Here is an 18,683-nt window from a genome sequence, read left to right on the forward strand (position 1 = left end):
GCTAGCTCTACCAGCTGTTCTCCATCGTGACGAAGATTGAAAAGCCACTCCTCTTATAGCCACGTTTTCTTATGTCAAGGAAACACCAGTTAGGTTAACAGTGGTAGGCTAACAGGCTACGGTATACATATCTGGTGTATGAGGTTCTTCTGGTATTTGGTTAATATGGAGAACTTAACATGGAGGGCTTACCAAGCACAGCCCCAAACACCTGGACTTCACAAACCGTCAGACTCCTCCATTGTCCAGGAAGAACGACATGCACAAAGCGACCTTCCATGATCCCACATTCGTAGTCATATATGCGCTGTCCTTGTACAACAGAGACAACGGCACACCTGAACAAAAAGGAAGAATATTCTAGACAAAAACAAAACTCTGTAAGTGGCAGTAGCAGTTGTTTTTAAGATCACCTTTGGTTGCTGGTGTCATTCCGGAGGCCGATGCGAATCTCAGCGCCATTCAGCTGCTCATGGCAACAGTCTCCGATGCTGAAAATGGACACTGCAGTGATGCGGTAGATACTCCTCAGGTCCAGCTGCCACCAGGGGTCATTTTGTGTTGGAACCAAGGCGCATGTTTCTCGTGGAACCAATGGCCTTGTGTTTTCATCGATGGCCATATTTGGACCGTTGGCTGCGTCAGCTGGTTCAGCAGACTGCGTAGCTATTCCTCTGGATGCCACATTAGCTGTTGCAAAGTTACAACTCGTTGGTATGAGGAAACACTACAATGTGTTTAACAAGTGTTGAATGTTATGTGGATCATAACTGCATACTTTTGTAAGACTATGAGGACCTGAGTCAGTACCTGAACCTTTGTGCCTTTTGTGTAAGAGACTTCATGCTCTTGAGACACCACCATCACAAGAGTGAGAACGGTTGGGTGACCCGAAGATATAATACTCGCAGTCACAGTTGTTGAAAATTGCAGCCAAATTCGTATTATGATTTAGAAAAAAACTTGAAATGATGCCTTAATTTAGATTTTGGCTACGTTCGGACCCCTAGGGCCCAAACGTGTACCTCTCTTAAAAGTGCTATAACAATGCCATATATAAAAAAAAAAATTTCATTTTTTTATTTCCTTTCAGCAATGTCAGACCTAACCATAGATATACAATTTTCTATTTATCTATCTAGTTATTTTTGTCATACAAATATGTAATTCATAAACAGAAAAATGAAAATATGCAAGATTTTTAAAAACTGAGGTGCCAAGTGGGTCACTTGATATGAGGAATTTACAGCCTTGACTAAGTCAATAATTGATAAAAAAAAAATTTATTTTGATGCATTATTATTGCAGTAATAAGCCATTATTCAAAAAAACTCACACTCGGACCCCTAGGGCACAAACATGTACCTCACCTTAAAAGTGCTATAACAATGCCAAAGATAAATATTTTTTTTTCATTTTTTTTAATTTCTTTTCAGCAATGTCAGACCTAACCATAGATATAAAGTTTTTTATGTATTTATTCTATTTATGTCATAAAATGGATGATTTTTTTGGAAGAAAACAGAAAATATGCAATATTTTTAAAGGTACAATAACAATGTCATTTATAAATATTTTATAATTTCACTGCATCAAATTTTTTAAATAACTTCAGACTTAATTAGACATAGAACATTTATATATATATTTTATATATATTTTATATATATTATATAATCATATTAATGTGTTTAACATGTGTTTTATGGCAAACAGTGCAGATGACATTCATCATCTTCTGACCCGCTTCATCCTGCAGTGCAGGGTCACGGGGTTGGGGTGGGGTGGGGTGGGGTGGGGGGCTGATGGTGTGTGTGGGGGGGTGTTCTGGAGCCTATCCCAGCTAACTTCGGGTGAGAGGCAGGGTACACCCTGAACAGGTCACCAGTCCATTGCAGGGCAACACAGACAAACAACCATTCACACTCACACCTACGGGCAGTGACCAATTAACCTAACTTGTCTTTAGAATGTGGAGGAAGCCTGAGTACCCGGAGAGAACCCACGCAGGCACAGGGAGAACATGCAAATTCCACACAAAATCGCCACCCCAGTCAGAATGGAACCAGGAACCTTCTTGCTGTCCTCTTGCAGTCCTCTGCGGCAGCACGGTGGTGCATCATGATGCATTTTGCAGACATTTGGCACAGTAGCTCCACACTGGAAGCACAAAGTGTCAATGCATGTCCTCAGGAAAAAAAAAGGTTAAAGGCGCTCTAGAGGCTGCTGATCATCCTGACCTCAGAGCAAAATGTGTGGGTCCTGGGGAGAGGATTGGAGGAGTGGCCTTGGGGGACCTCAAAATGGCAGCAAGTGCCTCTTCAAAATTTAATCTCCTCTTCATGGTTGCTCGTGGTGGCATGACTGGCCAGATAAAACTGTACAATGTTCTTCTAGACTTCAAAGATGCACCTACATAAACATGGTGCACACATCCAATAGGAGAACGGACCCTCTGTATGATCTATCTTTTCATCATTTGAATTTACGTGCACGCACACATGCACACACGCATGCACTCACACACACACATGTACATGCACACACACATGCACATGCACGCACGCACATACACACAATATATTCTGAACAACACTAACACCACTTGTTTTGACTTTTGACTTTGATTTAACACACTCACATGCACGGTATGATTCTCTATTCTCTCTTTTATATCAAGCTGAACACACAAAACCATTTTTATGAAGTTCAGTTATTTTATTTCCTTGCATTTTGCAAGATAATAGAAGTAGGTCTTTATAAAAACTGTGAGCGAGCTGTGCCCCCCCCCCCCCCCACTGTGGGTTAAAGGGGTCATAACACCTAAAATGTGTTTTTTTTTTTTTTTTTTTTAAGGAAAAGGTTCAAAACTATAAGGGATATGTGGGGAAACATAATAATATGTCAGGATTAGAGTATATCAAAGATTTGCTGATATAATGGGAGTCAATTGGCCAAACGGGCGACAATTGATTTTTGTAAATAATCATAAAAAAATATCCCTGGCCACGTTTTGTACATTTAGCCTTTTAACCGACGGATATATTAAGAACCAAAAACAAACGCAAAATGTACACGTTTGGGCCCTAGGATGCCCAGAGGGTTAAAAAAGGACCTACTCTGCTCCATAGAGGTTTTAAAGTCTTTTACCTGCCTACCTCCTTTACTCTGTTTGTTGTATTTAGATAAATCTCTGTATTTTTATGCCATTTTAAATAAGTAAAACACTTTTGCTTGCCATGTGTACAGATTGTGCTGAACAACCTAAGCTGCCATGCCTTGCCTAAGAGAGTTAAACTCCTCATCCCTCTGTTTTTGTGCATGTCTCGGAGGATGAGGGCAACAGATCAATGGATTTGATCTATTCTACTGCAAATGTTGTTCTTACCTGCCTGGTGGTGAATAACTAGTAAGCTGAGAAAGATGCCTCCTGCAAGCAGTGAATTAAAACTCATTCAGTACACAATTCAAATCCACACATCTTCTGATTTTTAAATTTATATAAATATAAAAAATAAAAAATTAGCTTAGAGGTGTCTTAATAACAAAGACCATGAGAAAACTCCTGTGTGACTTACCCCAAATAAAAACTACATTCCAGTGTGGTTTCATGCTCTTCATCTAAAGGCTGAACCTGCCTCTTAGTAAAACTGCTCATCAATAGACTACTTGATTCACTGGTGTTCCAGATCCCCTGTTGTAGCATTTGTATTAATCTGTATGCAAACAAAGGCAAACCACATTCACAGGATTCCTCCAATCTGTAGGCAGAGTACTTTGTTAAAGTTAGACCATCTTTTGTCTTAATAAGCTGAAGGTTTGGCTATCTCTGACTGAAAGGAACCGATATTCCTATTTTTGTTTTAAATATGTCTCATGATACCAAACTCCTCTAAGCTCTCTCTCTCTTTGTCTTCCGTCTCTGATGCCATCCTTAGTTTCACCTCTATAAGAAAGAAATTCAAGAGAAGACATCTGAATTTTTTTAGTATTTGCCTGCATAAAGGAAACACAATTTTTGATGCCATTTGTTGTGACGGCCGTATTTTAGGAACACGTTGATGAAATTTCTTTAAATTTTCCATTCTTGCCAATACAACATCTCCAGTTGGGCAAAAAGGACGAAATATTTAAATCTGATGCTTGATGGTCACTGAAGCTCATCGAGTTGATCTGTGACGAGTTGTCCTTCGGAGGTTTCCTAGAAAACTGCATGTGTCAAATTAATCTCCAGAATTTAGACTGCCCTAATCCTAAAATGATAATGATCCTAAAATTGCACTGAACCTTAACGTTCTTGACATTCACTTTCCTGTATAGAGGCACAAAATTTGGTTTACTCATTTGCTTAACAAAATGTGTGTTTACAAGGAACACGGACAAACACACACAATGAGAGGCGACAGTGAGGTCAATGAAGTTCCAGGATTTATTGGTTAAGAAAAGCAGAATCATCCTTTAAAAGAACAACAACTGTGGCCTGTGCTTAACATGGATTATAAATATAGTAACACAGAACTTGCTGGAACATTTTTATGGTATACTGGGTCCTGGTTCTTAGCAGATCTGAGTCACAATTGATACATAAACTGGTGTTCCACAAGGTTAAGCCCTGGGCCCTCTGCTGTTTATCTTCAACCCCCAACCCTTTTGTCATATCCTCTGAAAACCTGGGATCTAATGATGGATAGTTTTCACCTTACAAGCTCCAGCTACACAATTGTTGTTACACAAGAGACAGTCTCCCTTTTTTAAGGTGGATCTTGAGAGATTTCTGTAACACTTTGGTCGCCTGTTCACCCAATTTATTCCCATCAGACTGTGACATCTATCCCAAGATGCAGAAGGACCCTTAGTGTCATCATCACTGCTGTGGAAACGTTCTAGAGACCCAAGACTCTGCCTTCAACAAAAAATGGATCAATCCACGACCCCTGGACTACTAAGACTAAGTGTCTACATTTAAGATGGACTATACTGGAAAACACATGCTAGGTTTTTTATTAAATTAATCCTTCCTACTCTATGTTACAGGTTATATGCATCATTATGTAATTAATACCACCCTAAATCTGCTGGGTTAATGCTTTACTTACACATCTTTTCCCCTTTGAGACATCAAAATCAGGTGGACAACAAATCAGTCAGCCACAAAGTATTGTTATATGTAGATTAAACAGTGGATACAAACGGTGATTCTACAGGAGGAGGAAGAGGCCGGCCTTAAATCGTCTCTTTTTATTCACACGGACCTGTTGGAGAAAGATACGGTCGCTGAAATTTTTCATGTTTCACATCAATAATGTTGGTTTATTCTGAGTCTGTATCTGTACCCTGTTGTTTTCTCTGCTGTAGTCTCTGTGGCTGTGTAATCCAAAACAGCCTCACATCAGCCGAGACCTGCAGGGTGAAGGCCTTCTCCAGCTAACATCACACACACACAAAATAAATGTAGGAATAGGAAGACAAGAATGTTTCACAGCAGGTGTAACCCAGACAATTACGTACCTGCCGCAGCACTCTCTGCCTGACGCTCTTGTCGGCCAGGTCAGCGTTAGTCAGCAGCATCACTTTCACTACAGTCTTCTGCCCGGCTGGAAGTTTATAGAAATGTGTCATTAATTTCATCATTAGATATTCAAACAAACAGCAGTCTTTGTATGGACGTCTGTGTAACCACTATCCTTAAGGGATGCAAACCACATAGACAGGGGTGAACACCAGAGACTACTTTGTAGTATCTTTAGGCCCCGTTCACACTGGAGAAAGTCAATCCAGCTAGAGTAGGATTTAATCCAGATAGCCTTTAAGCTGGATACGTTCAGACCTATTTTCAAATCTGGCTAGCACACATGTGTGTCCGCACTCAATCCGGCTTAATCCGGCTTGTTTGTTGTCCTCCAAACCTCTAGGTGGCACCTCTTTATATACAGAATCAGTTCAGGTTGTTTATTCCTTTGTAGCCCTGTGGAAAATAAACTCGGGGCAAAGCTGTCATAGTTCGATGGTTGTTTACATACGGCTTTTGTGCGCGACCCAGACACTGTCCCTGTAAACCCAGAAGTATGACGTCGCTAGCAGGATTCACTAGCTGCATTTGCGTTCAGACCTGAGCCAGATTTAAGCCAATCCGGCTAGATCCACCTCTGAGAGGTGGATTGAAAATAATCTGGATATATCCAGATTCGCATTGTTCAGACTCAGAAAAAACCTATCCGGCTATATTCAGATACGGCCTGTTCTAGCCGGATTGATTTCCCCAGTGTAAACAGGGTCTTAGTTGTTAGTTGGGTTTGTATCCTCTGCATTTATATGGAAGACCTCATTAATGTGTGACACCTGAGCCCAAATCAAATGGAATCAGGTTACAGTCGGCACCATACATACATGTCAGAGAGAAGGTGGACTCGGAAGAGGTCTCTTCGATGATTTCTGAAGAAAAAAAGAGGGCAAAAGTGCCATTATACAGAATAAAAACATCGATCTTATGCTAACATCAGGTTTAGCTGGTAGTAGGAAATCCAGCTATGCATTAAAACAAGATGACTTTGGCTTACCCTCGCACAGGAAGTTGAATTTGGTGTCACAGTTCCAGTCGTTCCAACTTCCTCCTTGCATATAAACACAAGCCTGGGAGCCGTTATCATTGTTGGGCTGTTGTGGCGACCACAGTGTGAAAGGGATGCTGCTACCGTCTGCCCACTTCCAGGACTCCCGGTACAGGCCGATCCAGGCCGCCGATACATCATTAGCTTTCAGTATCATCATCAGTTCTTCGTTCGCAGACAGGCTCATCACGCTGACCAGGTCTGTGTAATACAGCCTGCAGTAATACTGAGCGTCCTGCCAGGTCAGTGCCAAGGTCACCAGCTTATACTGACTCGATTTCGCTGAAATGATTAAAACATTAAAAATGTTACAAAAATATACTTATTTCACTCTCATCTTCAAGAATCATCAAGAGCATGTAGCACTTTAGCACTGACACCAAATTTAAAACTCAAGCCTTTGTTTAGTTCTCACACCGTAACACAGGGGATACGTTATGGCGGTGCTGCAACTTTCATCCGTCCATGTGCCAGATTTTGACAGCGCCACACAATGCTGGGCCGATCGTGCGTTGTCCGGCTGACCTTCCTGCCACCTCCGGTAGCGTTTGTCTCCTGGTGGATTGAATAGTTCACCCACCAGAGACCAATCCCAGCTGTTGACGTCATCATACAGACCGATCCAGAATGTGGTGTTCTGCGGCAAGCTGGCCACTTCATTGAAGTCCCTTTCTGTAGCTATGGTGGCCAGGTCGCTGTAGAAGGTCCGGCAGTAACTCCGGGCTTCTGACCAGCTCATCTCCTGGTGTGTGATGAGGATGTACCTGCGGCTCACTACGAGGAAGATGATAAGGTAAATATTGTCCACATGCTGCTATATTGTCCAGCTGTTATTAGAGTTTCATGGAATCTGATCATAAAGTCCACCACTCTGACCAATACAACGTGAAGGAATCATGGCTGATGAACCCCACCTCTACATCTACAGTACTCATCGCTTTGCAGAAATAACTTTAGCATTAGCATTAGCAGCACACATTGAATCTTTTGGTGGCCTCGTTGGCCACTATAGTTTTGGAGAATAGTGAAGAAGTGATCCAACAACAAGTCATAAATCATCCAATAAACACGAACAAAACTATTTGAATTACTCACTTTTAGAACAATTCACATACTGCCAGAGGAAATTGACACTTCGTAAGAAGTTGGTTGTTCATTCTAACCTGAAAACAAACCCTGAGGACCCAATCTGCTTCCTGGACAATGACACGGACCACCTGACTCCAGCAGACTACATGGTTTAGTTTAGAGACTGCACCACCTCTGATATGACACAGATCTGGCTCCGAAACACAGAGTCTGACTCTCCTTGTTCCGAACTATGCCCGACAAACTCACTGTGGTAGTTTCTAGCTCCTTCTCGTCACTGGTGGAGCAGTGCATCAACTTATGCATGTCTTACCTGGTGATCACATATGAGCATATATACTAATCAATAGCACACATTATATGTTTGGTAAAGAACACAGATACAGGACATGTATGTACGTACATAGGTATATTATTACCTGACTGGTATGTGACATCCTTCATGATAAAAACCGTCGCTGCAAACAAGAGACGAAACCTGTCAAAGTGAAGAAAACAAAGAGGAGGATTTCTGAACAATAAATAAAGTACAAACCCAAGAGGAGCAGCTTCTTCAAACTTCCCTCCATCTGTAAACAACAATATATGCAAGATTTCTCCGAGTGTGGTTCCGACCTGCTGTACTGAAAAGGTTCTCCTCCTCTCTTGTGGCTTTATAGTTTGTGTACTAAACGACCCGTGACCACTGCTCAGAACCCTTTTCTTCACTGGTCCAATGTTTTCAAACAACAACTGTAAATCTAATATGCAAAGTGTGGCACGAGAGCCCAAACATTTTGTTTTGCAGCAGACCACAAACGGAACATTTGCTTATTGTGAGTCGCTGCGACTTTTGTTTGAAGAAGAGCAGGTGTGCCTCCTCCTCCTCCTCCTTTTCCATTTGATCATCTTTTTACCCCTCAAAATGCAAATGATCCCACCCTGTTATCTAAATAAACTGGATCCATGGTGGTGTCAGATCTTTTTGTATTAACTTCCAACACTATCACATGTGCTGATGCTGCAAGTTCCAACCTGTAATAAGCCGTAATAAGACGGAGCTTCTCTTCATCTTCATCTTCATCACACGTTTCTGTAACACAAACAGTTCCAGCTGCTTAAAGACACACACACACACGGGAGTATATAGTAAACAGTTCACAGTAAAACGTGACATTTGAATACTTCATAATTTTAAAATATTTAAAAAAACATTGAAAAATAATTCACTTTAACTGATGACATATCTTTCTAAAGCACATGTTCACTGCTGAAACAAAGTAAATATTTACATTTAAATGAGATGGTTCAGGCAGAAAGGACAGAGCAGTTTACCTGCCACCTTCTGTGGTTGAAGAAAGGTGATTCACATGAAGTGGAGGTGAAGCTGCTCACTGCTGGAGTCTCTGCTTCTGAAGTGTTAAGAACAGGTTTTTGGTTGAGACGCTAATGCTGCCTGAGGGGACCGGAGTGGCCCCCTGACATCTCTGGACATTTCTGAAGACGACACGGTGTCCAGCAAGGTGTCAAATTTGGACCAAAGATTAACGTCCATCCATCTTCCACTGCTTATCCGGGGCCGGGTTGTGGGGGCAGCAGTCTAAGCGGGGACACCCAGACTTCCCTCTCACCGGACACTTCCTCCAGCTCCTCTGGGGGGATCCTGAGGCGTTCCAAGGCCAGATGAGAGACACGTCCGGAACACCTCCCCAGGGAGGCGTCCAGGGGGCATCCAATACAGATGCCCGGCCCACCTTAGTTGACTCCTCTCGATGTGGAGGAGCAGCGGCTCTACGCCGAGCACCTCTTTGAAACTATGAGACAAAAATCCTGCTTCTGGAGTCAGTCGTTACATTTTAGAGCCTTAAATACTTAAAATGAGTTCAAATGTCTTCGTGTCGTTGGTGCTTTGCAGAGAATCTTTCCATTTTAGTCTCGTTTTTGTAGAATAAGTCGTCTTTGTCGAGAGACTCAGCACACGAGAAAGAAAGGAACGAAAGAAGGAAGCAGAAAAACAGGCGGCTGAAAACAAACTACAGTTCCTTTTAATTTTATTACAAAAACAGGATTTTCAGAATTAACAGTACAACATCATATCTACTCAGAATAAACAAAAAAAAAAAAAAGGGGGCGGGGGGACAAGTGCGAAGGAGATGCTGTGTATCTGTGTGTGTGTGCCTGTATGCACAAGTTTACAAACTGTAAAAAAAAAGAAAGAAATGAATGAAGGTCGCCCCCCCCCCCCCTAAAAAAAACATTGATTTTTTTTCTTAAACCACAATTTAACAAACACTGAAGAAAACAAGAGGAAGAGTAGACGAGGAGGCGAAGAGCAGAGAGGGCGGGGCCATCGTTTAGTTTCTGTTTTCATATAAAACACTTGGCAGAGGATATGTCAAGTCTTTTCTTTTATTATCCATTAGTTAAGAAACTTATTTATTTTGAACAGAAAATAAACAAATGCTTGCAATAAAAACCCATTTAAACACACACGCACACACACACACACACACGATGAACCCTGATGGATGGATGGAAACAGAAGAGAAAGGAATGAAGAGGGAGACCTAATGAATGAATGAAGGAAGTGCGGCTGTCCTGCTGGTGTCTCTCAGAGTGACACTTCACCGACCAACACAAAAATAAGGAGCCTCTACGTCTATGTACACAACATGTGTCTGAGCCTGTGTGTGTGTGTGTGAGCGTCAGAAGAGCCAGTTGGGGTAGGAGGAAAGGGTCAAGGGTCAGCTAGGTTTGGCAGTATGAGAGTGTGTGTGTGTGTGTGTGTGTGTGTGTGTGTGTGTGTGTGTGTGTGTGTGTGTGTGTGTGTGTGTGAAAAAGAAACTTAGGATCGTCGCTTCTTCTTGCTGGGTGGAGCTACTGACCGGACCTTCCTCTTCCTGTTGGAGGTGTCCTCGTCCTCGTAGTGACTCTCTCTGTCAGCTGGAGAACAAATCAGAATCATGTTTATTGCCATGTAAGTGAAGAGGATTCACATTACTAGGAATTTGCCTACATACACACTACATACTTTGCACACATAAAACGCATAATGATTTTTTTGAATTTTGAAATACTTTGAAATGCACTGGAGGCAGGGGGGGGGGGGGGGGGGGGGGGGGGGGGGGGGGTTAAAGTGCCGTGCCCAAGAACACACAACAATGACTAGGGAGGAGTTGGGATCGAACCGCCGACCTTCTGGTTACTGGACAATCCTGCTCTACCACTGAGCCACTGCTGCCCTAACTAATTAATTAATATGAAATAAGAAAAAACTAAGATAAAAAATAAGGTAAATAAGATGAATTAAGGTCAAGTAAACAAGGTAAACGTAATCTAAAATTGGGATTAAATTAACAGCTGTGGAAGCACAGATATCAAATAATCACTGTTTCCCAGCTTCAGAATCAGTTACTACATTATGAGCTTTGTCCTAACTGAGGTATAAAAGTGTCTGACTCTGAGTCATGATGAGGAGAAATGCTGGATTTTCCTCCAGAATGAGCCCCTTGTGAGGTCATACGTCAGATTATCCCCACTCTACAGTGTGGTTTTTCTTCAGATGTATTTGTAGTGTACCAAAAACAGGCAGCTTGAAGGGACTCCAGCAACAATCTGTTGGCTTGTCTGTTAAATAAGTTCGACACAAACCTTTCCTGGCCTCTTCTTCCAGCTCGTCCCAGTCTTTCCCGCTCTCTTCTTCGCTGCCCAGTGACGCGCTGTAGTCTGTAAAACGCAGCGAACTACAGTCAGACACGGATCACGTACATGAAGATACAAAGTGAGAACGCTGAGCCGTCATACCAGAGTCCTCGGTCTCTGAGCTGTAATCTTCATCGCTGTCTTCTTCCTCCTCCTCCTCTTCATCAGCAGATGGGTTGAACGTCTCATCCTCCATTTCTGACTCCGAGTCTTCCGCTGCGTCGCTTCCCTGAGGAGGGGGGGGGGGACAAAGACCACACAGCAGATTAATCTACGTCAGACTACAGAAGTGTGAATTCTGCCGTTTCTCCTCCTCTGTGCTGAACAGACCTCGCTCTCTGGGTCCAAGAAAGACCAGCCCCCCTGCTCGAAGAAGCCCTCAGGATCATCTACGATGGTCTTCATGATCTTGGTCCAGTTCAGAGACTGGACTCCTTCTGTGTACTTGATGTCACACGAGCTGAGAAGCAAGACAACAGATCATGTCTAAGACAAACACCTCAGACAGACAGGCTGCGGTGCAGATCAGGGACTTACTTAAGCCACTCCTTGATGGGGTCCAGGGAGTTGACGGGCACGGCGTTGATCATGGTGACCTTTTTGTTGTAGTCCTTGTAGATGATGACCACGTCGAAGTTCTTCAGGTGGAACTGCACGCGCTCAAAGTGGACTAACTCCACCTCATCCAGGGTCACCACAAACGGCGGCTACAGACAGAGAAGCTTCTAGTTTCTCCACTTTTAAACCTGCAGTAATTATTATTATAAATATTAAGCGCTCACTCACCCATTCAGTAACATTGACAAGAGAACTGGATGTGGGCTGGAGCAGGCAGGTACTCCTGTATGGGGCGCCCTGGAACCTGCGAACACACACATAAGCAGTCCAGCATCACCCATGTTTGACAGCGAGGCCCAGATATCACCTGACGTACTCACCCCAGGTCTCTGAAGGGAACCTCGAACTCCAGCTCCTCTTTCGTCAGCGTCTCCACCTTCTCGATGAAGTTCTTGAAGGCCGACTTGAGCTTGTGTCTCATCTCGCGCTCCATCTGCTCGGCGTAGAGGTCGTCTCGGTCGTGCATGTGCTGGTGTTTGCCCAGATCTGTGGTGATCTCGCCAACCTCCGTGTAGAACTGGACGTCGGTGTGGCGTCGCTTACCGAACATGATGGCGTTCTGGAGGGACAGGGTGGTGAAATGTCAACAATGCTAAAGAGCGTAAGATCAATAGTTAGCTGACTGTTAGCATAAAACCGAGCTAAGCTAGCTTTGTACAATGATATAGTCCACCATCAACCTGCTGTTAATCTTACAAACATGTCATCTCAGATGTCAAAGACAGACTACTGCCCTCTGCTGGTTGGATGTTTACTGTACACTTTTTGTGGTGCGTTCAAGTGCATTTTTTTAATCCCAGAAACAAGAAAAGAATCATCTAGAAACTGGGATCATAAAGGAGAAAAAGAAACGGCTCACTTATTTCTAAGGATGGAAAGATCAAGGTACCTTGAGGTGGAAGTGCAGAACGATGATCATCTCACCATCACACGGCTGGAAGATGGCGTGTTTGATGTTGTTGTAAAGAATGTCCACTTTATCACCGCGGACCGACGTGAAGCGGAAACCTGCGTCCAGAGAAGAAGGCAGAGTTTACAATAAAAATCCAGGTTTAGACGTCTGCTTCCCCGGCCTCGCTCCGTCCACTCACCGTTAGTGTGCGCCTCCAGCGAGCCCTGCATCCTCTTCTGTGCGATGTTGGGTCTGATGTAGAGGTCTTTGAGTTTGGGGTTGCTGCGGTTGAGGTTAATGACGAGCGAGTCCTGCTTGACGATGCCCTCCTTCTCCTTCTCCTCGGCCTCTCGTGTTTTGTAGCGCTTCTGTACCTCCTTGATGATGCGGAAGGCGTTCTGCAGGTTGGTGGAGGGCACCGACGTGTCGCCGGGAGCCTTCAGGTTGGAGGCTCGATACGTGCTGAGGGGAGGAAAAGCTGTTAGATGATGAAGAAGCTTAGAGCCACGTTTTTTTAACGTTTTAAAAAAAAAAACACTCACATTTCTTTAACAAACGTGGCGTCGGGGTTGGGGAAGATGTTTCCTTCCTGTCGGCCCAGGGCGCTGCCGGGGACGTAGAAGTTGATCCTCAGGTAGGTGTAGTCACCTTCTACAGACATACTGATGTTCTACACCGGCACAAGGACAAGAACACCATCAGATTACACTGTGAAATATCCATCGTTAATGACATCGGAGGACTCTGCGGTACCTTGATGGTGGCGATGTGGAACGGCGTGGCGATGCCAAAAACGGGCATGACGACAGTCTCGTACTTTTTGTCAATGTAGATCTTCATTTCCCTGATTTCTTTTTCTCTGGGCATCTGAGACACGTTTTTGTATGACACATTGGACTTTTTGGCCCTGAGGAGGAGGAGGAGGGGGTGGAAGTGGACTCAGTTAAAGACCGATTCAATAAATGAATATTTCTTAGGGTTTTTAATGCATAAGGACAAGTTTGACCATTTCACACAGACAACACTGGCTGAAAATGAGACACAACAGCGCCCTCTACTGGCAGGCAGCACTCACTTCTGAATCTGCTGCTCTCCTTTCTGCTCCGTCAGACGGCGCTTGGCTTCTTCATTCAAATGATTGGCCAGCTCCTTCTGGTGAGCCCGCCTCTTCTCCTCCGCCGTCATCTCATTCTAAGATCGACAACAGACACAACTGAGCGATCACGCAGAGAAATGGCAACAGAGAAGATGTGTGTTTAAATAGAAACACAACATGCATGCAGAAAACAGACACAGCTTAGGATGGTAAAAAAAACTAACCAACGGATTCACTCAAATTAAAATGACGACAAAATTTCCCATCAGCGAGGGGTGACCAAACCAGCCAATGAGAATTTAGGTAATAAACAATGAATACTTACCTTTCCAAGTAGCTGATAGAGTACAAAGACAGTCATACTCTTAGTTATAAACACTCCGGCAAATAATAATAATAATAAAAATAAAAAACATGCTAATCGCTAGCCATCAATGTGACGACATGGACGTCCACACTTACTCTGGTTCTGTCAGCAAGCAGAGCAGCGCTGCGAGCGCCTTTCCCCAGCAGCTCCTCGGCATCGTCGCCCTCTTCCTCCTCATCCTCCTCGTCATCATTCTGACAAAGACAGAACAAAAGAAGTAAAGTTACTGTGCAGCTTACCGACATGAAAATCTTACACAGCTGCTGTAATGTTTGCAAAAACGGAACACTGAATGCACCGCGTGGCCGACTGAAGCATCAGAAAATACAGGCAAAATCTCAACCCGATTTTTCATCCATATCCTTTATTAAAAATTCACTTAAAATAATTGTCTGCAGTTTAAAAAAATCTATCAAAAACAAAAAATTCTGCACTCTTCAACACACCTCGGAAGCCATGTTTGAGTCACATGTGACCAGCAGTCACATGACAAAAATTTTTGCAGCATGATCTGCAGGTGTACCACAGCTGATGTAGCATGAACTTACTTTGAATTTAATTTTTTTAAATCCTTTATTACTCCTACAGAGGACGAGGCGTGCCGCACACCAGTGAGTGAGTGCACAGGAGGCAATGCGGGTAAAGTGTGTAAATGTGTCAATGTAAAAGTTCAAAAGACTTCTGCAGAGGATGGACACGTAATTTCAAGATGTATGAAAGACGCCTACCTTCAAGAAGATCCCCACGTTTTTTATCTTTTTCTTGACAGGTGTGAGTATCATAGCTGCCTCTTCCTGTTACAAAACCAACATTTCAGGGTGTTCAACTCTGCTTTTTGACTATAAAACACAAAACCTGACAACATGAAGGCAGAATAATCAATAAGATAAGCCCCACTCACCTCATTAATCTGTATTGTGTCGCCAATAAACAAGGCGTACTTCTTCTGCTCCTCTTTCTTAGCTTCTTTATTCACAAGGTCAGCAAAACCCAAACTAATGCTCAGCACCATGCCTGGAGACAGACGCCACGTGTTAACGGTCACGTAAACTCAGAGGTAGTAAAAAAAACACCAAGCTCACCTTTTTTTAACTTGTACTGATTTTTAGCGTTCAAAACCAAAGAGCCTTCTCTGAACTCTATCCCCATGGCGAAGCTGCAAAGACACAGATATGTGAATATGAAGGAAGTCTGAAGAAAAGATGGCGCCTGTGTGTGTGTGTGTGTGTGTTTATGTACCCGAGGTTTTTTGTCAGTTTTGCAACAAGATCCGGCTTCTCCTTCTTCACGTACTCCAGGACGACGTTGTAGGCGTCGCTGATTTTTACACCTGTGGATAGAGAGAGAGAGAGAGAGAGAGAGGTTCAAGGAAAGTGTAAGTGTCAAAGTTTTAGTTCTTCTTGATGCCCCTGAACTCACCATGCTTGAGTTCTTTGAGCAGCTCCTCCTCCACCTGCAGCAGGAAGTTGTAGTTGTCTTGCATCTCTTGAGGCGGGTCCACCATGAGGGTGCGCACCAGGTTAGAGCAGTACGACTTGTAGCGGATCCCCATGGCGCACGTGATGGCGCCGAAGTGCATGTGGTTCTTATCACTGGAACGGAGTTGATGAGGATCGATTATAGATTTTTCACAGTAACCGCGAATAATCGAGCCATTACGTCGATATCGGCTCCTCGGATGCTGAATTGCGTTGCTATGGAGACGTGGTTAGCTTACCTGACAACGCTGAATTTGAGACTGTAGTTGCCTCCGCTCTGGATGATAGGAGGGTAACACATCTCCACCGTGGAGGGGTCTGCACCGCCCAGGTACTTCTTCTCCTCGATGGCCTTCTCCACCGACTCGGCCAGCTTACTGTGACGCACTTTCTGTTGGGAACAGACAGGAAGACCATTTCCATGAACACATGTTCTGACAGAAAAAGCCAGACCACGACAAAATTCCCCTCCCCACCTCGTCTGCGTCGACGATCTCCATGACCCGCTCCTTGAAGAACTTGGAGTAAACCTCGCTGGTGATGGCCGCCGCCTTCTTCATCAGGCCCAGCTCCCCGTCCTCCTTCACCGCCATCGTGTACGCGACCACAGCACTGATGTCCACCTGCAGATGTACACAGAGAGGAATCCTTACGTATAGATGACAATCTGCAAACTTCCTGCCGATGGCTGGGACGCCGTCCCGACCTTCTCCAATCCCTCGGCTGTGAGCGTGTCGTTCCAGCTCTTCATGTACTCGCCCGGGAACTTGTCCTTGCTGAACACTCCCACCGTCTTCCCCTCTCTGCTGCCTCTGATCGCCTCGATCATCTTGTCGAAGTTGGCTTTGTTGCTTTCATTCTGAAAATAATCAGAAGAGCTTAGATTTACTGTCAAACCCCGACACCCCACCCTCTTTGCGGTCGGCTGCACACGTCTCGTGTTACCTTTTCTCTAGTGAGGAGTGTAATGGGTGGGACTCCGTTGGCGTTCTCGTTGCCCTTTGTCACAGCCACCTGTTTGAGGAAATCCACCTTCTTCTTGCTGGCGAGGAAGATGATTTTCGTGTCGCAGAACACCATGATGGTGTCCGTCAGCTCGTACCCAAACAGCCAGGTCTGAGGAGAAACAAAGGGGAGTTACATCTGCAGGCAGTGGAGCCTCAGCACTGCCTTCATTCAGATCTCTTACCTGGATGGCGGTGGATTTGGCGTACACAATTTCCTCGTCCACTCCCACAGACACCACGATGGCATCAACTTTCCCAAACTCATCTTCACCTTTCTGATAAAACACACACACACACAGAGTAAAGATCAAGTCAACGTGCAGCTCAGCACACAACTCTTGTGGCTAGTTGAGTTAGCATCACTTAAAGCTGGTGTGCAACAACATCAGCACCTGATGCTACATCACCTGGCAGCTTTTAAAAGCCCAAAGAAAACAAACTTTAAGTTTAAACTTCCGAAAACAACACTAAGACACATAAAAAGTCCACAAAACGTTTGAATAAAGTCCAGAACCAGCAGCTTACATCTTGCACATGCTACACACTGGGATGCTGGCGTTATTCTGATGCTAATTAGCCTGCTAAAATTAGCATGTGGCGAACGCTACAAATGTAAATTGCCACATTAGCAGTTAGCCAAATGTCAAGCACAGTTACGTGAAGTATGACGCTCCTGTCACCTGGTTATCGCTATTTATTTAGCGCATATTCGCTACACGCTTAGCTAGCCTAGCTAATAAGTTAGCTCGGTGGTAAAGTTGAGGAGCTACAAAGCTCGCTAACGTGCTGAATGGGGTGCTAACATGAGGTAGCTAGCCTGGAAATGAGACTGAATAAACATCGTTAAAACGTATATGGTGATTTACTTTGTGTAAATTAAGCTAAGGAAAAGTGCGGCCTGTTTGTCCTGGTTGTCTGAGGAGGGGGGTGAAAGCTCGCTGCTCACGCCGACAACAGTGAACTGGCTCGGCTGGAAAAACGCGGCTAACTTAGCAGGCTGGCATCTTCCAGCAGCTGACTTTCTCCACGTTAAAACAACCCGCCGCGGACACACCGGCTCCTACACACGCTTCGAGTCGGCCCGTCTTACCTTCCAGTTACCGTACAGCCTCTTGATCCGGCGGTAGTACGCTTCCTTGTCCAGGTTTACCGCCATGGTGAGTCGTCTGCAGCAAACTCCAGCTCCCGGCTTCGCTTATCAGCAGGCCGGATGGTGGTGGTGGTGGTGGTGATGATGATGATGATGATCAGTGTCAACTAACAACAACGCACTTTCTTTCCACGCCTGCTGGGATCCGAGCACCACTACGAGATGCTGCCGCCGCCGCTTCCCTGTTATTTCACCTCGGAGGCCTTTTCCACGGAGGACTCGTGTAAACACAAACACACGCAGTAACCCCGATGCGCGTTGATCCGGTTAAAAATGGTTAAAATGTAATGTGTATCCACGTTTTTGTCGCCACACACGATCACACACACACATACACACACACACCGATGTGTTTTAATTAAGTCCTCCGTCCCCCCTCCGCCTTCCCTTCCTCCCGTGCTGCCTTTTCCTCTCCCTCCCCCTCCGACTCTGCACATTTTATAATAAACAATGCATAAAACCATAAAGATGCTTAATTACGTCACATGTTGTTCTTCATATTCATATTTAACTGTTTTAATAAATCAAACAAACAAAATAAAAGTAGAAAAATGGTGCAAACACTCCGTGTTCGTGTGACTTTGTGATGTTATTTGATGTTTTGTGGCGCATTTTAATGTAATTTGCAGCGTTGCACCACACAACAGCGCCCCCTGTCCTCTGTTGACCACGCTGCTATAGTTTTTTTTTTTCCCGC

General features: G+C 44.2%; 4 protein-coding genes across 7 annotated transcripts; all 4 read right to left on the reverse strand.

Moving 5' to 3' along the window:
• Window positions 1-122: 122 nt before the first annotated feature.
• LOC114436544 (pentraxin fusion protein-like) lies at window positions 123-3,656 on the reverse strand. 2 transcript variants are annotated; one of them, XM_028406851.1, is made up of 4 exons: window positions 3,579-3,656; window positions 3,389-3,430; window positions 414-690; window positions 123-338 (listed from the first exon to the last, which is right to left on the reverse strand). In XM_028406851.1, exons 1-4 carry the CDS (start codon window positions 3,619-3,621, stop codon window positions 161-163), a joined length of 540 nt encoding a protein of 179 aa, XP_028262652.1. In that variant the 5' UTR covers window positions 3,622-3,656; the 3' UTR covers window positions 123-160. The 2 variants fall into 2 exon arrangements, with proteins under 2 accessions (XP_028262652.1, XP_028262653.1); XM_028406852.1 differs by lacking the exon at window positions 3,579-3,656 and having other exon boundaries at window positions 3,389-3,455.
• A 1,542-nt stretch (window positions 3,657-5,198) lies between these two features.
• Window positions 5,199-6,958, reverse strand: LOC114435429 (lectin). The gene is made up of 5 exons (XM_028405100.1): window positions 6,940-6,958; window positions 6,558-6,890; window positions 6,388-6,432; window positions 5,509-5,594; window positions 5,199-5,252 (listed from the first exon to the last, which is right to left on the reverse strand). The coding sequence occupies exons 1-5, from the start codon at window positions 6,956-6,958 to the stop codon at window positions 5,199-5,201; spliced, it is 537 nt and encodes a 178-aa protein (XP_028260901.1).
• Window positions 6,959-6,993: 35 nt separating this feature from the next.
• On the reverse strand, window positions 6,994-8,302 carry LOC114435430 (mannose-binding protein C-like). The gene is made up of 3 exons (XM_028405101.1): window positions 8,233-8,302; window positions 8,117-8,155; window positions 6,994-7,382 (listed from the first exon to the last, which is right to left on the reverse strand). Exons 1-3 carry the CDS (start codon window positions 8,264-8,266, stop codon window positions 6,994-6,996), a joined length of 462 nt encoding a protein of 153 aa, XP_028260902.1. The 5' UTR covers window positions 8,267-8,302.
• Window positions 8,303-9,701: 1,399 nt separating this feature from the next.
• On the reverse strand, window positions 9,702-18,392 carry supt16h (SPT16 homolog, facilitates chromatin remodeling subunit). Of its 3 annotated transcripts, none has more exons than XM_028405791.1 (25): window positions 17,927-18,392; window positions 17,019-17,111; window positions 16,775-16,945; window positions 16,536-16,688; window positions 16,306-16,452; window positions 16,069-16,220; window positions 15,771-15,943; window positions 15,591-15,681; window positions 15,434-15,507; window positions 15,253-15,365; window positions 15,080-15,145; window positions 14,447-14,545; window positions 13,964-14,079; window positions 13,642-13,795; window positions 13,431-13,558; window positions 13,088-13,350; window positions 12,886-13,004; window positions 12,317-12,555; window positions 12,165-12,240; window positions 11,916-12,085; window positions 11,709-11,838; window positions 11,481-11,607; window positions 11,328-11,402; window positions 10,512-10,619; window positions 9,702-10,481 (listed from the first exon to the last, which is right to left on the reverse strand). In XM_028405791.1, the coding sequence occupies exons 1-24, from the start codon at window positions 17,990-17,992 to the stop codon at window positions 10,522-10,524; spliced, it is 3,093 nt and encodes a 1,030-aa protein (XP_028261592.1). In that variant the 5' UTR covers window positions 17,993-18,392; the 3' UTR covers window positions 9,702-10,481; window positions 10,512-10,521. The 3 variants fall into 3 exon arrangements, with proteins under 3 accessions (XP_028261592.1, XP_028261591.1, XP_028261590.1); XM_028405790.1 differs by having other exon boundaries at window positions 9,702-10,450; window positions 10,481-10,619; XM_028405789.1 differs by having other exon boundaries at window positions 9,702-10,619.
• Between the last annotated feature and the right edge of the window lie 291 nt (window positions 18,393-18,683).

The sequence above is a fragment of the Parambassis ranga genome, chromosome 5 (assembly GCF_900634625.1).
Source record: "Parambassis ranga chromosome 5, fParRan2.1, whole genome shotgun sequence".
Classification (NCBI taxonomy): Eukaryota; Metazoa; Chordata; class Actinopteri; family Ambassidae; genus Parambassis; species Parambassis ranga.